The sequence below is a fragment of the Coregonus clupeaformis genome, chromosome 24 (assembly GCF_020615455.1).
Source record: "Coregonus clupeaformis isolate EN_2021a chromosome 24, ASM2061545v1, whole genome shotgun sequence".
Classification (NCBI taxonomy): Eukaryota; Metazoa; Chordata; class Actinopteri; order Salmoniformes; family Salmonidae; genus Coregonus; species Coregonus clupeaformis.
In genome coordinates this window covers 34104107-34121730 of record NC_059215.1, presented here as the reverse complement: position 1 = coordinate 34121730, position 17624 = coordinate 34104107, and the positions used below count along the sequence as shown (strand labels likewise).

Sequence of the window (17624 nt, the reverse complement as noted above, 5' to 3'; positions counted from 1 at the left end):
AGTACTAGTGTGATGATGGACAAAGTGTGACTAATGATGCTATGCGGTCCTTTTGACCTTTTGGCAGACTCCGCATAATTGGAAACAGACTTCGGGTTTGATGTGTAGCTTGGTTATATACTGCTTGTGTTTTAACATATGCATACGTGCCTTAATGGGGTAGTTTCCCAGACACAGAGATGGAGATGCTACGCTTAATCTGTATCTGCGGAAACTGCCCCAATATCATTAAACTCTTATTAGGGATAGATATTGTTATTGAGTATTTTTGTCATAATGTGTATGCCTTTTTTGTAAGCGTGTTTGGCACGTGCGTGTTTGTGGGGTCAGCCAGCACTCAGTTAAATGAAAGTCACACTGTGTTGGAGTCAGCTGATTTTAGGCTGCGCGAAGAGCAGCAGACTAGTCACAAGTCCTGACTTTGGGGGGGTCTTAGACTGTCTGGAACAGACACACGCAGTTCTGTTCTCTTCATTTCCCATCAAAGCAGTTTTCAACGGACTAATAAAAGCTGGGTTTCACAGAGACCGACCAACTTTTCTCACGCTTGAAACCTGTCTATCTGGAGCGATACTGCTCTTGCTGCGTTGAATGGAGTCCTGAGTCTCTCGCTCTGCTTACTACTGTGAGTGATACCACCATTGAGATTATGTGATGGGTTTGGACTGTATGGTGTTAATGGGATCGTGCATCTAGTAGGATGTAGAAATCTGTTTGGTTGAGAAAGTGTGGGTTTTTAAAACGTTGTGTGTGTGTGTGTGTGTGTGTGTGTGTGGATACAGTTGAAGTCGGAAGTTTACAGTGAGGGAAAAAAGTATTTGATCCCCTGCTGATTTTGTACGTTTGCCCACTGACAAAGATATGATCAGTCTATAATTTTAATGGTTAGGTTTATTTGAACAGTGGGAGACAATAAAAACAACAAATATCCAGAAAAATGCATGTTAAAAATGTTATAAATTGATTTGCATTTTAATGAGGAAAATAAGTATTTGACCCCTCTGCAAAACATGACTTAGTACTTGGTGGCAAAACCCTTGTTGGCAATCAGAGGTCAGACGTTTCTTGTAGTTGGCTACCAAGTTTGCACACATCTCAGGAGGGATTTTGTCACACTCCTCTTTGCAGATCTTCTCCAAGTCATTAAGGTTTCGAGGCTGACGTTTGGCAACTCGAACCTTCAGCTCCCTCCACATATTTTCTATGGGATTAAGGTCTGGAGACTGGCTAGGCCACTCCAGGACCTTAATGTGCTTCTTCTTGAGCCACTCCTTTGTTGCCTTGGCCGTGTGTTTTGGGTCATTGTCATGCTGGAATACCCATCCACAACCCATTTTCAATGCCCTGGCTGAGGGAAGGAGGTTCTCACCCAGGATTTGACGGTACATGGCACCGTCCCATCGTCCCTTTTGATGCGGTGAAGTTGTCCTGTCCCCTTAGCAGAAAAACACCCTGAAAGCATAATGTTTCCACCTCCATGTTTGACAGTGGGGATGGTGTTCATAGGCAGCATTCCTCTTCCTCCAAACACGGCGAGTTGAGTTGATGGCAAAGAGCTCGATTTTGGTCTCATCTGACCACAACACTTTCACCCAGTTCTCCTTTGAATCATTCAAATGTTCATTGGCAAACTTCAGACGGGCCTGTTTATGTGCTTTCTTGAGCAGGGGGACCTTGCGGGCGCTGCAGGATTTCAGTCCTTCACGGCGTAGTGTGTTACCAATTGTTTTCTTGGTGACTATGGTCCCAGCTGCCTTGAGATCATTGACAAGATCCTCCCGTGTAGTTCTGGGCTGATTCCTCACCGTTCTCATGATCATTGCAACTCCACGAGGTGAGATCTTGCATGGACCCCCAGGCCGAGGGAGATTGACAGTTCTTTTGTGTTTCTTCCATTTGCGAATAATCGCACCAACTGTTGTCACCTTCTCACTAAGCTGCTTGGCGATGGACTTGTAGCCCATTCCAGCCTTGTGTAGGTCTGCAATCTTGTCCCTGACACCCTTGGAGAGCTCTTTGGTCTTGGCCATGGTGGAGAGTTTGGAATCTGATTGATTGATTGCTTATGTGGACAGGTGTCTCTTATACAGGTAACAAGATGAGATTAGGAGCACTCCCTTTAAGAGTGTGCTCCTAATCTCAGCTCGTTATCTGTATAAAAGACACCTGGGAGCCAGAAATCTCTGATTGAGAGGGTCAGGTTTGTAGACTTCCTGACTGATGTCTCGATGTTGCTTCAATATATCCACAATTTTCCTTCCTCATGATGCCATCTATTTTGTGAAGTGCACCAGTCCCTCCTGCAGCAAAGCACCCCCACAGCATGATGCTGGCACCCCCGTGCTTCACGGTTGGGATGGTGTTCTTCGGCTTGCAAGCCAACCCCTTTTTACTCCAAACATAACGATGGTCATTATGGCCAAACAGTTCTATTTTTGTTTCATCAGACCAGAGGACATTTCTCCAAAAAGTACAATCTTTGTCCCCATGTGCAGTTGCAAACCGTAGTCTGGCTTTCTTAAGGCGGTTTTGGAGCAGTGGCTTCTTCCTTGCTGAGCGGCCTTTCAGGTTATGTCGACATAGGACTCGTTTTACTGTGGATATAGATACTTTTGTACCTGTTTCCTCCTACATCTTCAAAAGGTCCTTTGCTGTTGTTCTGGGATTGATTTGCACTTTTTGCACCAAAGTACGTTCATCTCTAGGATACAGAACGCGTCTCCTTCCTGAGCGGTATGACGGCTGCGTGGTCCCATGGTGCTTATACTTGCATACTATTGTTTGTACAGATGACCGTGGTACCTTCAGGCGTTTGGAAATTGCTCCCAAGGATGAACCAGACGTGGAGGTCTACAATTCTTTTTCTGAGGTCTTGGCTGATTTCTTTTGATTTTCCCATGATGTCAAGCAAAGAGGCACTGAGTTTGAAGGTAGGCCTTGAAATACATCCACAGGTACACCTCCTATTGACTCAAATGATGTCAATTAGCCTATCAGAAGCTTCTAAAGCCATGATATCATTTTGTGGAATTTTCCAAGCTGTTTAAAGGCACAGTCAACTTAGTGTATGTAAACCTCTGACCCACTGGAATTGTGATACAGTGAATTAATTATAAGTGAAATAATCTGTCTGTAAACAATTGTTGGAAAAATTACTTGTGTCACGCACAAAGTAGATGTCATAACCGACTTGCCAAAACTATAGTTTGTTAAAAAGACATTTGTGGAGTGGTTGAAAAATGAGTTTTAATGACTCCAACCTAAGTGTATGTAAACTTCTGACATCAACTGTATGTGTTTGGGCTTTTGAACATGAGGTTGACTGTTTGATTCATTGATTAATAGTGGAATTTGGAGTTTGCACATGATTATGTGATCTGTAGGTGCATTTGTGTCTCCTGTCCCAGGGAGTATGTGGTGGTTCCAGAGGGGGGTATGTGCTCTCCCTGCAGCCCTGGTCGCCTGGTCCTCGGCCACCTTCGTCCTCAGCTATGTCACCGCTGTGCTGCTGGGCCACGTCGACCTACTAATTCCCTACATCAGGTACTGGACCAGGGCCTGCCAACCTGTGTGAGAGAGAGTGTAGGGCAAATCCTAACTTCCACTTAGTCATGCATTGACATCAATGCATGACTAAGTGAAAAATCAACATAAATTGAAGTTAGGATTCGCTCCTATGAGAGGAAGATAAGATGCTTTTGGACGGTGCACTTCTGGTTTGTGCTATAAATAATTACAGGACAATTCCAATAGCTTTCATTTCCAAAAGGTTAGAAAAATGCAAAAACAAGTTGGCCTAGTAACCGAAAGGTTGCTGGTTCAAATCCCTGAGCCGACTAGGTGATACTTTTGACAATATGCCCTTGAACAAGGCACTTACCCCTAATTACTCCTGTAAATCGCTCTGGATAAGAGCCTCTGCTAAATGACTGTTAAAGACAAATGACTAATGTTAAAGACTAACACTAATGTGTTAGACTCAGACATCAGATTATGATGGAGGATGTGGTTAAACGGTTAGTATTCTTTGAGTACACAACAGGAAACTGACATTTCTTTCTGGCTTGTTTCAACAGTATTTGCCAGATGTTTGTGACGCAATTGCCCTTTTGGTCCTGTGTATAACAGAGGTGATTGTGGTGTATGGGTGGGTGTGTTTCCTTACAGTGATGCCAGTGCCGTGGTTCCCGAACGCTGCGTCTTTGGGTTCATGCTGAGTGTCTCTTCCTTTTTAGGTAAAACAAAATGGACACACCATATCAGGTATAATAGTTAAGTGGTCCCAAAATAAAAGGGGAATGCAAACTCCTCTCACTAGAATTTAGTGGCTGAAAATATTAAAGTGGGTGACAGTTTACAGGATGGATAGTTTGTCTCCTCTGTGACCTAGTTCAACACACCGCACGATCACTGACTTGATTCTATTCCAGGTTAAAAACTTCCAGGGAAATGTCATGGTTGAGAAAGAGTGCCTTTGAATGTCAGCCAATGAAATGACTGCTACATACAAATCTAGTTTCATGGATGTTATTTGTGAAGCAAAAAGTATGTGTTGGCCCTTTTAGACCTAGCAGGGGATTGTGGAGGAATTAGTGTGATCTATGTGGCTTCATTGTTTCTCTACAGTTAAGTTAGTTAAGCGGGTATTTTTGTCAGTGGTTCACACGTGAAAGACCAAGTAAGAGTCACTTAAAGTAAATCTCACTTAAAAGTTAATATTCTGTTAACTCCTACCCAAATAATGTTGTTGAATCACCCTCTACTCGTATTTGTGGTCAAAATTAAATAGGAGAAAAAACAAACTCCACCTCAAACTTGTATCTCAAACAGACAGTTTAAAAAATGCTTGCCATTTCCTCATAGAGGATGGATGAGCTGGCCAATCAGCGGACTACTTGCATGAATATTTTTCATGACTCTTATACGCCCACCACATTCTGTTGTTGGGGTACGCCCACACCATTCCAACACACAAAATCTGCTTCTTAACATACTTAAAGATTCGGTACAAAACCAAAAAGTAAAAGACGCAAAAACTTAAGAACGGGAAGCATAGAAATAGCGCACATAGAACATATCTATTTCTTCTTAGACTTGCTTTCGATGGGTGACAGATCTATAACACACATTTCTATGTGAATTTGGTCAGGTCACCCAAAAAGTAACATATTGCAGTTTACCATTTTTAGGAAGGAAAACTATTTCACTCATTGTAATTAATTATAGGTAATATTTCATAGAAATCTGGAAACACTGGACAGTTACTTTAAAACACACACTTCCCATTAATCTTGTGTCCATCCCTTTGTGGTTGACCCTGCAGGTGTAGCCACTGTCTATGTGCGATACAAGCAGGTCCATGCTCTGGCACTAGGTGGCGAGCTTAAACTGCATCGACTTAACTGTGCTGGCCTGGTCCTGGGGATCATGAGCTCAGTCGGCATGTGCGTCGTCGCCAACTTCCAGGTACATACAGCATTGCCCACCCCACTTTTCCATTATAACTATCCTCTTATATAAATACCCAATACCTATCAAACTCGATTTGGAATCGGACGAAAGCTCCAGATGTGAGTGTTGAGAAGGAGCACACACATTTCAGTGTTCTCAACTCCTCAACTTTCTCTGAATGATGATGGGCACATCACCTTTGCCCCCTCCCCTTCCTTCTTTCTCACCTCTTGAGTCAAATACCCTGGATTTTCTTCCTTCTGGAACATGTGAAAGTTTGGGTCGGGTATGAAATGCATTGTCACCGCTGCCCTTTTGCAGAAAACCACCATCATGTCAGTGCATCTGCTGGGGGCGGGGCTGACCTTTGGCTGCGGGGCGCTCTACATCCTGGTTCAGACGGGGGTGTCATACCACATGCAGCCTCGCTTCCACGGCCGGGACATCCTATGGGCGCGCACCGCCGTGGGGCTGTGGACAATGGCCAGCGTTATCATCGGTATCCTTCACCATACCAGTCTGACTCTCTGGCGCACACACAGAGCAGTGTACAAAGGAAAGTTGCAGACATTGACACATTAGAAGGGGACATAACAGTGGGAACTGAATGGATTTCTGTTGAAAACGACCATGGAAAAGCATTGCATTTTGGGAACATCTGGACCACCTGCAGGGCCAGTTACCCGGGCTCATATTAAGCCTACTCCTGGACTAAAAAGCATGCTCATTGGTTTGGGGAAACCGACTCAGTCCTAGTTTAAAATCTGATACTATATTGATGAAGTGTTATATCTGTCCCTCAATAGTATGACTACATCTTCCACTGCTGCAGTTCTAGCCCTTGACTCTTTCGCCCTCTCTCTCTCTCAGCGTTTGTGTCGTCAGCCATTCTGTATGATAACCTACCAGACGTGAACAGGAAAATACGCTGGAGACCAGGGGACACGGTGGGCAAACATCAGGGTCCTCTACTCTGTGATCCTACTAAATACTAGAAGATTGGAAATAGTGGCAATAGTTTGTTCTATGTAGTGATTGTTGTCCAGCACACAAGTACAATGTGAAGTACGTACAAATACATAAGTACGTAGGAATGCTACTTCCTACTAAATACTAGAACATGGAAATCCTTTACTTGTTAATATATTGTCTGTAATATGGCTTTGTCCCATATAATTTCCATAACAATGCATATTATATTGGTTGGTATTTTACTAATTGAACTTAAAGGTAATATAAGAGACTATGATTTATGTTTGAGTTTGTTTCTAATGGTTTCTTCTGGGGTCAATGGTGCCATACCTTGCAGGGTTACACAGCCCATCTGGTCAGTGCCGTGGCTGAGTGGTCTCTGGCCTTCTCCTTTATCTGCTTCTTCCTCACTTACATCCGAGACTTCCAGGTACGGTCTTCCTGCTATCCCTTCTCTCTCTGCTCACAACCAATGGCAAAGCAAAATACACAACACTTACCATTGCAAGACTTCATTCTCCGATCTGTTTTGCATAACAAATGTAGAAAGGTTACATTTGTATGAGTAGAGCTGAATGTGATACATTTATGTATGAAAATGTATGCACTCATTAACTGTAAGTCGCTCTGGATAAGAGCGTCTGCTAAATGACTAAAATGTAAATGTAATGTTATAGCTCATTCTCAGTTGTTTCATCAACCAAGGAAGATGGATTGAATGGCCTCTCACCATAGAGGTCTCAGGTGCATTCATGTTCTTTGCTCCCCAGAAAATTCAGTTGCGGGTGCAGGTTGTCATGCAGAGTAATCACCTGTACGACTACACCCATTATGACGTGAGGGAGCATATCCACCATGGAGAGCACTCGCCACTGCTGGCTGGGAGCATCTGACTACATTGCCCCCTTCTGTAGCATGGAGGCCACACTGCAGTCCCACCCCAGGAAAAACATGACTATCTCTGTGCCTTGAAATGACTTCCTTTCTTCATCTCTTACTGCTAAGTGGAATGATTGAATATGTTGGAACAATAATGCATTCACCCATCATGTGATTTGGGGCCTGTGATTTAAGGAAAGGAGGCAAGATGATGCCGTTGGAGACTCAGCACTTCATTGACTGAACAACTGTTGTGTTCATTAGGTAAAACAATGGAAAATGTTTTGCAATGGAAAAATTAGTTTCCTTATTGGACCAGTCCAGGCAGTCCCTCCCTGCTTCAGTCAGTATTCTTCCATTTGGTGCCTAATGAACATGACTAAAGATATTTCTAAAGACATTTAGTGGGTCAAAATGTTAATGAAAGCGTGACACGTCAACTTTGATTTGATTTACGATTTGACTTATCTGTACTGTACAGTTTGCATAACTTTTTTTATTTCTGGTATTGTACTTTTCTACAAATAAATCTGTTGTTAATATGACTTGTCAACATAGCTGATGGCAATCTTTCCCTGTCTGTGACCTCTTGTGCACACACACTTATTGGGCAACAGCTTTCTTGAACCAGGAAAGTAGGAGTAAAAGTTCAAAGTTTATTAGAATTGTTTTCTGCTAAATCATGGGTTCAAAAATCTGTCACCATCTGAACCTAACACTCATTCTGACAAAACATCTAACCAGTAGTCTTGTCAACCATCTGTCATATACAGTAGCAGCACATTAAACATACCCACAACCTCATACATAAACTATAAATACAAATTATTCACTTCCAATATGTACATCTGTAAAAATCTATTTTATTATCACACATCTACAGTAAATCCCTTCTACTCTATATCATAGCCTCGTTTACAGTGTATTCACAAGATACTATTTCTTCTTCGCCTTCTCTCTTTTCTTCTTTTCCTGGTATTCAACAATCTTTTTGTGGAAAATTCCTGAAAAAAACAAGGGGGTGATGATAAATGAGTAAATTAATGATAAGCGAACAAGAGGCATGTTATCCCAGAAGAACAACCCAGCTTCATTCCCATGTTAAACTTTAGATATATTTTCTAACATTTTATATAGCTTTCAAATATTCATGTTATGCAAGTATGTATTAAAGCTCTCTCTCTTGCACACACACTAGGGGGCCCCAGAGGCGAGAGGGCCTTCTCACCTTGCTGGAGGCTTGCTGGCTGCTGCTCCATCTCCTGGATAAACAGGTCAAACATCTGGGTCTGGAGGAACTTCTTGACAAAGTGCCGCGTGGTCTTGGACTCAATGGCCTTGTAGAAGGCCTTGCTCTGAAACACCCCCGGCTGCCCGCTTCCTTTCCGCGTCACGTATGAGGCAAAATGGCCGACAGTCTTCACAAAGAAGGGCAGGAAGGCTTCCGAGACCACCCTGTTCAGCTCCTCCACAGCTGCGTGGGAAATGGTACACACACACGTTTAGCCACAGTCCAGGTGGCTCCGACCGAGGTGTTATTTGGCTGTGCTCGTGAGCCATAACACTCTGGATCTATAGTACCATAGTAAGGCATCACGTTGACCTTTCACCTTGTGTGCGAACAACCAGTATCTTATGATGACATGATAATTTTCCTAAACCTCACATTACTTTGAAAGTATCAAAGAGAGTATAAACAATCTATATTTAATGGTTACAGTTAATTAAAATTATGTATTCATCAAAGTATGGCCATCTGCACACCTGATGCGGTACTGTAGGTGAAAAAATAGCAATACAATCTGAAATAAATAAATAAAATACCCCATGCAACACTTGCCTCTTGCAAAAACATCTGACGGAAAACCTATTTTCCAATTGTGAAATAAAGCGGTTTCCCGTTTCACATTTGTTCAGGCATTTGTTGCAAAGGCTGATATCAAAATATACTCACTGGCTTTTTCTTTCCTATTTCTTAGTGCCTGCAGTATTTCATCTTGGAGCTTAGGGGGCAGAATAGACTTCTCATCTCCGCTCTATAAAACAGAATATTTAATGGTCTGACAAAGCAAAATTCCCATTTCTCCCATAGTATTAAGTGCAAAACAGTACACATAATAAACGGAATTTCAATTCAAAAGAGCATACAATGCATATATGTGAGTAAATGTGATTAAAAAAAAGAGGAAAAAAAGGTAAACTTAGGACATATTTCAGTCACTTACTCGAACTAGGAAAGTGTCCTCCTTATCCTCTGACAAGTCCACAACAAGCAGCTGTGTTGGGGAAAACAGACCCTACAAATCAGTATTCCAACACCAATCCATCACTATTACTACCAAGACTCACAAACTTCCCATCCAGTCATTCAGGGGCTCTTTCTCAATTAATCTTTCCTTGATTCCTCGCCTCCTTCTCAAAATGCATTGGAGGAGGTCCGAGGCTAGGGACCTTGGACCATCTCCTCCAATACATTGTGAAGGAGGCGAGGAATCAAGGAAAGATACATTCAGATAGAGCCAAGGTCTGATCCAGGAACAACCCCTTTGCCCCTACCCCTTGGCCCTTCCTGTGCTTTAAGTCAAATAGGATAGCAGACTTCTATCCAATCTTTTCAGATCTATACAAGGGGTTTAGGTGTTGTTTCTGGAAAGGGCCCATGTCATTAGTTCTAATGTTTGACATTTAACTGGTATTGTGATAACTTTGTTGTAGTCTCACTACTTATTTTCAAAGCCTGGGGAGAAGAAGTGTATTGTTTATGTAGTGTGACGAGGTGAAAGCCGTATTTTGTTATGATTCTTATGTATTTAAGTGTTTAGGTAATAAAATAAATCTAATCAAAAATCTAATCACAGGGCCATCCTTCCAAATCTCGTCTCGTTGACGCAACTATTGAAAGTCTGGAAAACTTCAGTATTGGATTTTTGTGTTTTAATGGCTGGCTGTTAACACTCGCATTTGATTGGCTCCGAGAAGACATGCCATATCCCCTCAGCAAAGGCATTTCACTTTTTATTGTTTTGTCCGTGCCTCTTTTCCTACCATCTCGGACAACGTTTTAGTAGCCTATGTAGTGTTATTGTCCCCCACGATGAAGTCGTGGAGGGGACTGTGGATCTGTCTCCGCCCATTTGTTCGTACCTTAGTCACATGCGATATCTCAGACAGCACTGGGCCGATTCTGACGAAACTTGGGTGAATGATGCGTGTTGCCATAGAAATCCGGCATTGACAAAATTACACTGATTGGCTTAAGGTAGGAGCTATAGTAATGAACTGAAATGTGTTAGTCACACGCGATAACTCAATTGGCCTAAGGGGGGCGCTGCATCATTCGTAGGGAATGACATGTTTACTGTTGCTTTGGTTTTTTGTATCTTATGTTAGGCATCTTGTTGCAAGTCAGTAAAATGTTCAGAAACCACCTCTGTTTGGAGCTCAACCCATGCAAAAATATGTGATTGGTTTGAGAAGTGGCAATTCATCATTAGAGTTAATCTAGATGCTACTGTACTCCACCCCTTTTTAGAGAGTCTTCCTGCCAACAACTTCCCCAGGCTTTCAGGAATTAACGTGAGTGAAGCCTGCGTGTCAAAGCCAACATTGCTGTAACATCATCAGAGTTTCTTTGGTGGGGGTGACTCACGTCGCTCTGGTCCGTGACCTGTTCCAGGAGCCGCTTCTGCACTCCCAGCAGGTAGGGGGTGGGTGCCATGACCACGTCAATGAGGATTTCTGGGACGATGGAGATGAAGGTGTGCTGCCAGGTGAAGGGGTAGAGCAGGGCGGCCACGGCGTGGATCACCTGGGACAGTGTGCTAAGGAGAGAGAGAGAGTCAGAGGTCACACTTATTCAGCGTGTATGTCAGGGGTTGGTTCAACATTATACATTTGAGTCATTTAGCAGACGCTTCCAATTAGTGAGTGCACACATTTTTCATACTGGCCCCCCGTGGGAAGTAACGGAACTGAAAACTAAAGTGATCCATACTCTTCCTTAAGCATGAGAACCGGTTAATAAAAAAGCATGAGAACCGGTTAATAAAGTTATTTTAAGTTCCAGGCATTTTTTTCTAGTCCCACAAAATAACGCAAAGCGCCTATGCAAAGCCCTCACTTCGTCACTCAGAAACGTATTCCAGTGTCCGCCTGCAAGCTGAACATATTTGCCTGTCCGTGTTTAGGCTACTGTACTGACATTACAAGCATGATTCAGAAGATAGGGAGAGAGATTTTTAATTAGCTAGAGAAGAATGGATTAACTTTTTCAATGCTAGTTAAGGATACCATAGGCCTAGTTATCACGTTGGATTTATTCACTAAAAAAAGGTAAGACGTGTTTTTAATTCTGGTGCCGCTCTGCAAACACGCTTGTAGCTAGCTAGCTCAAAGGTCATTCAAAGTTCCTCCATAAAAGCCGCTCCCTCCTATGTATAATTCAGTGTACCTAATTCAGATAATGCATGTCATAACAAGATTCCCAGCGCTTCAAGCCTCCTTGCGCCATAGGCTACACTTTGTCCATCACGCATGTAAACAACTAGTTTGCCTGCTCTATCCGCACTGATTGGTGAAGTAATTGAATGAGCTAAATGTAAAAAATATATACACACTACCGTTCAAAAGTTTGGGGTCACTTAGAAATGTCTTAGACTGCCCATCTTAATCTTTTATTTTTATTGGCCAGTCTGAGATATGGCTTTTTCTTTGCAACTCTGCCTAGAAGGTCAGCATCCCGGAGTCGCCTCTTCACTGTTAACGTTGAGACTGGTGTTTTGCGGGTACTATTTAATGAAGCTGCCAGTTGAGGACCTCAGTTTTGCACCGGGGCCTCCCACTCCTCTTTCTATTCTGGTTAAAGCCAGTTTGCGCTGTTCTGAGAAGGGAGTAGTACACAGCGTTGTAAGAGATCTTCAGTTTCTTGGCAATTTCTCGCATAGAATAGCCTTCATTTCTCAGAACAAGAATAGACTGACGAGTTTCAGAAGAAAGTTATTTGTTTCTGGCCATTTTGAGCCTGTAATCGAACCCACAATTGCTGATGCTCCAGATACTCAACTAGTCTCAAGAAGGCCAGTTTTATTCCTTCTTTAATCAGCACAACAGTTTTCAGCTGTGCTAACATAATTGCAAAAGGGTTTTCTAATGATCAATTAGCCTTTTAAAATTATAAACTTGGATTAGCAAACACAACGTGCCATTGGAACACAGGACTGATGGTTGCTGATAATGGGCCTCTGTACGCCTATGTAGATATTCCTCTTTTTTTTTTATGCCGTTTCCAGCTACAATAGCCATTGACAACATTAACAACGTCTACACTGTATTTCTGATCAATTTGATATTATTTTAATGGTCCAAAAAATTGCTTTTCTTTCGAAAACAAGGACATTTCTAAGGGACCCCAAACTTTTGAACGGTAGTGTATATATCACAGGTTAACAAAGGAATTATATAAACCGGTACTGTTTGGGGGTTTGAACCGGTTCAGAACTTTATTTTGCTGGTCGGAACGACAAAAATAGAGGTTCTGTTCAAAATTAAACGATTGAAAAATAATTTCGGTTCCAACTCCTGGAATGTGTGTAACTGTGTGAACAATTAACTTTTGATACCCCCTTGAAGCTTATCCTTATGTGATTTTGGGTTTTTATTTCTGAGTGGTCCTAAACGTGTAAGGAACATCTTGTTTCATATTGATATGCAATGATGTTTTTATAATAAGTGCCCATTGACAGAGTTGATGCATGCGTTTCAGACGACTATGTTGATTTGAGTAGTAAGTAATAGTGTGTGTGTGTGTGTGTGCAGTACCTGAGCTCCTCGGCTATGAAGACGATGCGTCGCTCCATAACGGCAGCAGCGAACACGAGCAGAACCTCCTCGTCGGTCAAGCAGCGGAAGAGTGTGCGGAAGTCCACGTGCTCTAGCCACGAGTCCAACGGCCGCGTCAGACTGATGATCTGGATGGGAGAGTGTCAACTCTTATCTACACGTCACCACTGTGACCAAGATGTTATGTATATGTCACCACCATGTCAAAAACATGTTATGTACAGTAAATGTTACCACCGTCACCAAGTTGTTATATACACTAAAGCAATACAAAGTTGATTTACTAACGGATAAAAATGTATTGAAAATGAAGGCAAGCTAGCAGGGGGAAAAATGAGATTTTAGCCTCTTAATAAGGTTGGCTTAACTCTTGGTATAATGGCTAAGGTTTTGGAATGGCAGTCACAGGGACCAGGGTTTGAGTCCCGGTCGGCATACCACCCAATTAACTACAACGGTATCAGAAGTGGGATAGCACCATTGAAAGTATGTCCCGGCCGAGTTTGAGGCACAGTTTATTTTTCAGAGGCATAGTTCAGCCTAAGTTTTTCATGAGTGTGCTTGCTAAAATATATAGCAGTTTACTAAAGTAATCAGACCTAAACGTACAGATAATATACAGCAACCACTAAACAAATAGTGTGTGTGGGGGTTAACTGTGAAACAAAGGGCCTGTTGCAGGATAGGATTGGAACATCTCACCTCAGTGATACCTCTCCTATTTCAGTGCAGTGTGTGTGCGTGTGTGCAATTATGACAACTTCCGGAGGACGTCCTCCAACCTATCAGAGCTCTTGCAGCTTGAGAGACAGACAGACAGATAATGGGGATGACATTCACCACTATAAATAATCTCAAGTGAAAACCCAAAGTTGGGGAACCCTGCTCTATGAAGATGCTTTTGTCTTGCAAGCTTACAGTGGGGAAAAAAAGTATTAAATCAGCAACCAATTGTGCAAGTTCTCCCACTTAAAAAGATGAGAGGCCTGTAATTTTCATCATAGGTACACGTCAACTATGACAGACAAATTGATAAAAAAAATCTAGAAAATCACATTGTAGGATTTTTAATGAATTTATTTGCAAATTATGGTGGAAAATAAGTATTTGGTCACCTACAAACAAGCAAGATTTCTGGCTCTCACAGACCTGTAACTTCTTCTTTAAGAGGCTCCTCTGTCCTCCACTCGTTACCTGTATTAATGGCACCTGTTTGAACTTGTTATCAGTATAAAAGACACCTGTCCACAACCTCAAACAGTCACACTCCAAACTCCACTATGGCCAAGACCAAAGAGCTGTCAAAGGACACCAGAAACAAAATTGTAGACCTGCACCAGGCTGGGAAGACTGAATCTGCAATAGGTAAGCAGCTTGGTTTGAAGAAATCGACTATGGGAGCAATTATTAGGCAATGGAAGACATACAAGACCACTGATAATCTCCCTCGATCTGGGGCTTCACGCAAGATCTCACCCTGTGGGGTCAAAATGATCACAAGAACGGTGAGCAAAAATCCCAGAACCACACGGGGGGACCTAGTGAATGACCTGCAGAGAGCTGGGACCAAAGTAACAAAGCCTACCATCAGTAACACACTACGCCGCCAGGGACTCAAATCCTGCAGTGCCAGACGTGTCCCCCTGCTTAAGCCAGTACATGTCCAGGCCCGTCTGAAGTTTGCTAGAGTGCATTTGGATGATCCAGAAGAGGATTGGGAGAATGTCATATGGTCAGATGAAACCAAAATAGAACTTTTTGGTAAAAACTCAACTCGTCGTGTTTGGAGGACAAAGAATGCTGAGTTGCATCCAAAGAACACCATACCTACTGTGAAGCATGGGGGTGGAAACATCATGCTTTGGGGCTGTTTTTCTGCAAAGGGACCAGGACGACTGATCCGTGTAAAGGAAAGAACGAATGGGGCCATGTATCGTGAGATTTTGAGTGAAAACCTCCTTCCATCAGCAAGGGCATTGAAGATGAAACGTGGCTGTGTCTTTCAGCATGACAATGATCCCAAACACACCGCCCGGGCAACGAAGGAGTGGCTTCTTAAGAAGCATTTCAAGGTTCTGGAGTGGCCTAGCCAGTTTCCAGATCTCAACCCCATAGAAAATCTTTGGAGGGAGTTGAAAGTCTGTGTTGCCCAGCGACAGCCCCAAAACATCACTGCTCTAGAGGAGATCTGCATGGAGGAATGGGCCAAAATACCAGCAACAGTGTGTGAAAACCTTGTGAAGACTTACAGAAAACGTTTGACCTGTGTCATTGCCAACAAAGGGTATATAACAAAGTATTGAGAAACTTTTGTTATTGACCAAATACTTATTTTCCACCATAATTTGCAAATACATTCATTAAAAATCCTACAATGTGATTTTGTCTGTCATAGTTGACGTGTACCTATGATGACAATTACAGGCCTCTCATCTTTTTAAGTGGGAGAACTTGCACAATTGGTGGCTAACTAAATACTTTTTTTCCCCACTGTAGCATTGATGTTCCTCTTTTCATGTTCGCTGTGTGTGTCATCAGCATTATTCCAGGAAAATAGGATGTTTCCTTTTCATTTTAGTAAATGCATCTTCAACTGATGGCATTGTGTCTCCTTTTTCTCTAGCTGTGTGTGTTCCTTGTCTTGGGCTCTTTATGTCCAACTAGCTTTGTGCGTCTTGTTAGTGTTGTCTCCTCCCTTTAATGTCTCCCAGCTCCCTTCCTCTCTAGCTGTGTGCTTATTGTGTGTTTATCGTTACTTTCTGTAGCTTGGAAGGTGAGTACCCTTCACCCAGGGGTGTATTTGTTAGTCATACACCATAGAAAAACCTTTTACTTTTTGCAACGGAAACAATCATTTTTGGTAGGACCGTAGGACCCTTCCCGTTTTGTTGGCTTCAGTTTGCTTCCGTTTGGTTCCTACTGAATACACCCAGCCCTTCTCTTCTCCTGGCCTGGATGATCACATTAGTGACAGGGCCTGGGTAGGTTTCTACCATATTGCTTTTCACCTGTCAAGGTGTTGTTTTTGTTTTTTTACCTGTCATTGTGGGGACCATCCTCAGTGAATTTCATAAAAATAGTGAAAAGTTATCCTTTTTAGATAAAACTATACTAAATATATTCACGTCACCAAATAATTGATTAAAACACACTGTTTTGCAATGAAGGTCCACAGTAGCCTCAACAGCACTCTGTAGGGTAGCACCATGGTGCTATGAAAGTGAACTGTGTTTAAGTGTGATCAGGGGTGTATTCATTCTTTTGATTCTGTTAAAACGTTTCTTAAACGTAAGCAAACGGAATGAAACGGGGATAAACATACCTGAATTTGTCCAATAGAAACTCTCGTTTGCAACTGTTGGACTAATGATTACACCCTAGATCAGATAGATGCAAGCAAGAGTGTGCAAGGCGGTATTGAATGTCACTGTCTGTCCACGTGTCATTGTCGGTCACCTCCAATTTTTCTCTGGACCTGTGTGCACCTACGTTGTAAACTTTCAATCATAGGCTAGGTTGTAGCAACCTCATGATGGGTATAGGGAAAATTCAAGTATCATGTAGTAGCCTAAACCTATCGATGTTACATTGAACTGGGTGAATGCAATATGAATGACAGTCATCCAATATGCTGTAATAGAAATAAGGCCATGCTCATAATAAAAATAATCGTCCTCCCTCATCTTAAACGACTCCGACCGCTACTGCTATCAACGTGGATGTTTCTCAACTCTTGGAACTGTGTATGCTGGTTTTCATTACAACCAATTATTCCAATCCTAATGTTTTGATACAGTGTTCCCAAATGAATATGACCCAGGTCTCAAGGAACAGCATGTCATTGAGCTATGCCAATTTAGCCATGTGGTTACATCGGACACGTCAGGGTGCTAACCTCAGTGCCTTTGTCAGGGATGAAGCTCTTGATCTTGACTGTGTTGCCTGGGGCAGGGAACGGCGCCTCCCTGAGGCTTTGCATGAACGGGTAGATCATCGCCATGGAGATCTGGCGCCGCTTCTCCACCTCGTCAAAGATCTGCGGCAGAGAAAGACAGGAATAATCCAGCTCTGATATGTGATTGTGCACCATTGAAATTAAATAATTAGCCTACACACAATTACCTGGGTGACCTTTTCAAGACATTAGAGACCGACAAACCACAATAAATGGTGTGGCAGTAATAAGTATAAGTATCTGATGAACTGTGGCACTTAGTATTTCCAGTAGCCTAAGGACCAGCGTGGTGGTGGTGATGGGTGTCAATATTCACTTCACAAGTCTTGGGGCACCACTGAAAGGCAGCGAATTATGATCTAAACAAATACAGCGACTTGGACCTCAGACAGGGGCTGATGATAAAGGGCCACTAAGGGAGAGAAGGTATGAACTGTGCTGCAAACTAGGGCATTTCAAAACCCAAAGACCAGTCTAAGAGGCTCATACTCAATACAGAGTAATTTGCTAGTACCATAGCACACCGTTA

At 42.5% G+C, this 17624-nt stretch overlaps 2 protein-coding genes across 8 annotated transcripts in view; one reads left to right on the top strand and one right to left on the bottom strand.

Annotated features, from left to right (window-relative positions):
• Positions 1-34: 34 nt before the first annotated feature.
• On the top strand, positions 35-7859 carry LOC121538263 (DNA damage-regulated autophagy modulator protein 2). Of its 3 annotated transcripts, XM_041846122.2 has the most exons (8): positions 35-625; positions 3408-3543; positions 4168-4235; positions 5324-5466; positions 5773-5950; positions 6322-6398; positions 6761-6853; positions 7194-7859. In XM_041846122.2, exons 2-8 carry the CDS (start codon positions 3413-3415, stop codon positions 7314-7316), a joined length of 813 nt encoding a protein of 270 aa, XP_041702056.1. In that variant the 5' UTR covers positions 35-625; positions 3408-3412; the 3' UTR covers positions 7317-7859. The 3 variants fall into 3 exon arrangements, with proteins under 3 accessions (XP_041702056.1, XP_041702055.1, XP_041702057.1); XM_041846121.2 differs by lacking the exon at positions 7194-7859 and having other exon boundaries at positions 6761-7187; XM_041846123.2 differs by lacking the exons at positions 3408-3543; positions 7194-7859 and having other exon boundaries at positions 6761-7187.
• A 290-nt stretch (positions 7860-8149) lies between these two features.
• LOC121538261 (DENN domain-containing protein 2D) overlaps positions 8150-17624 on the bottom strand; it is a 40157-nt gene continuing 30682 nt past the window's right edge. For all 5 annotated transcript variants that reach the window (XM_041846117.2, XM_041846115.2, XM_041846116.2 and 2 more), the window contains 7 exons: positions 17036-17176; positions 13120-13268; positions 10952-11123; positions 9528-9578; positions 9257-9338; positions 8531-8776; positions 8150-8306 (listed from right to left, as the gene is read on the bottom strand). In XM_041846117.2, coding sequence (XP_041702051.1) covers positions 8239-8306; positions 8531-8776; positions 9257-9338; positions 9528-9578; positions 10952-11123; positions 13120-13268; positions 17036-17176 — 909 coding nt within the window. In that variant the 3' untranslated portion in view covers positions 8150-8238. The remainder of the gene's footprint in view (positions 8307-8530; positions 8777-9256; positions 9339-9527; positions 9579-10951; positions 11124-13119; positions 13269-17035; positions 17177-17624) is intronic.

What these genes read in the sequence shown, in the direction of transcription:
- LOC121538263 (XM_041846121.2), top strand. Translation starts at nt 3,413, where the DNA reads ATGTGGTGGTTCCAGAGGGGGGTATGTGCTCTCCCTGCAGCCCTGGTC. An exon ending in CTACTAATTCCCTACATCAG is followed by an intron (nt 3,544 to 4,167) that starts GTACTGGACCAG and finishes GTTTCCTTACAG; the next exon opens with TGATGCCAGTGCCGTGGTTC. An exon ending in GCGTCGTCGCCAACTTCCAG is followed by an intron (nt 5,467 to 5,772) that starts GTACATACAGCA and finishes GCCCTTTTGCAG; the next exon opens with AAAACCACCATCATGTCAGT.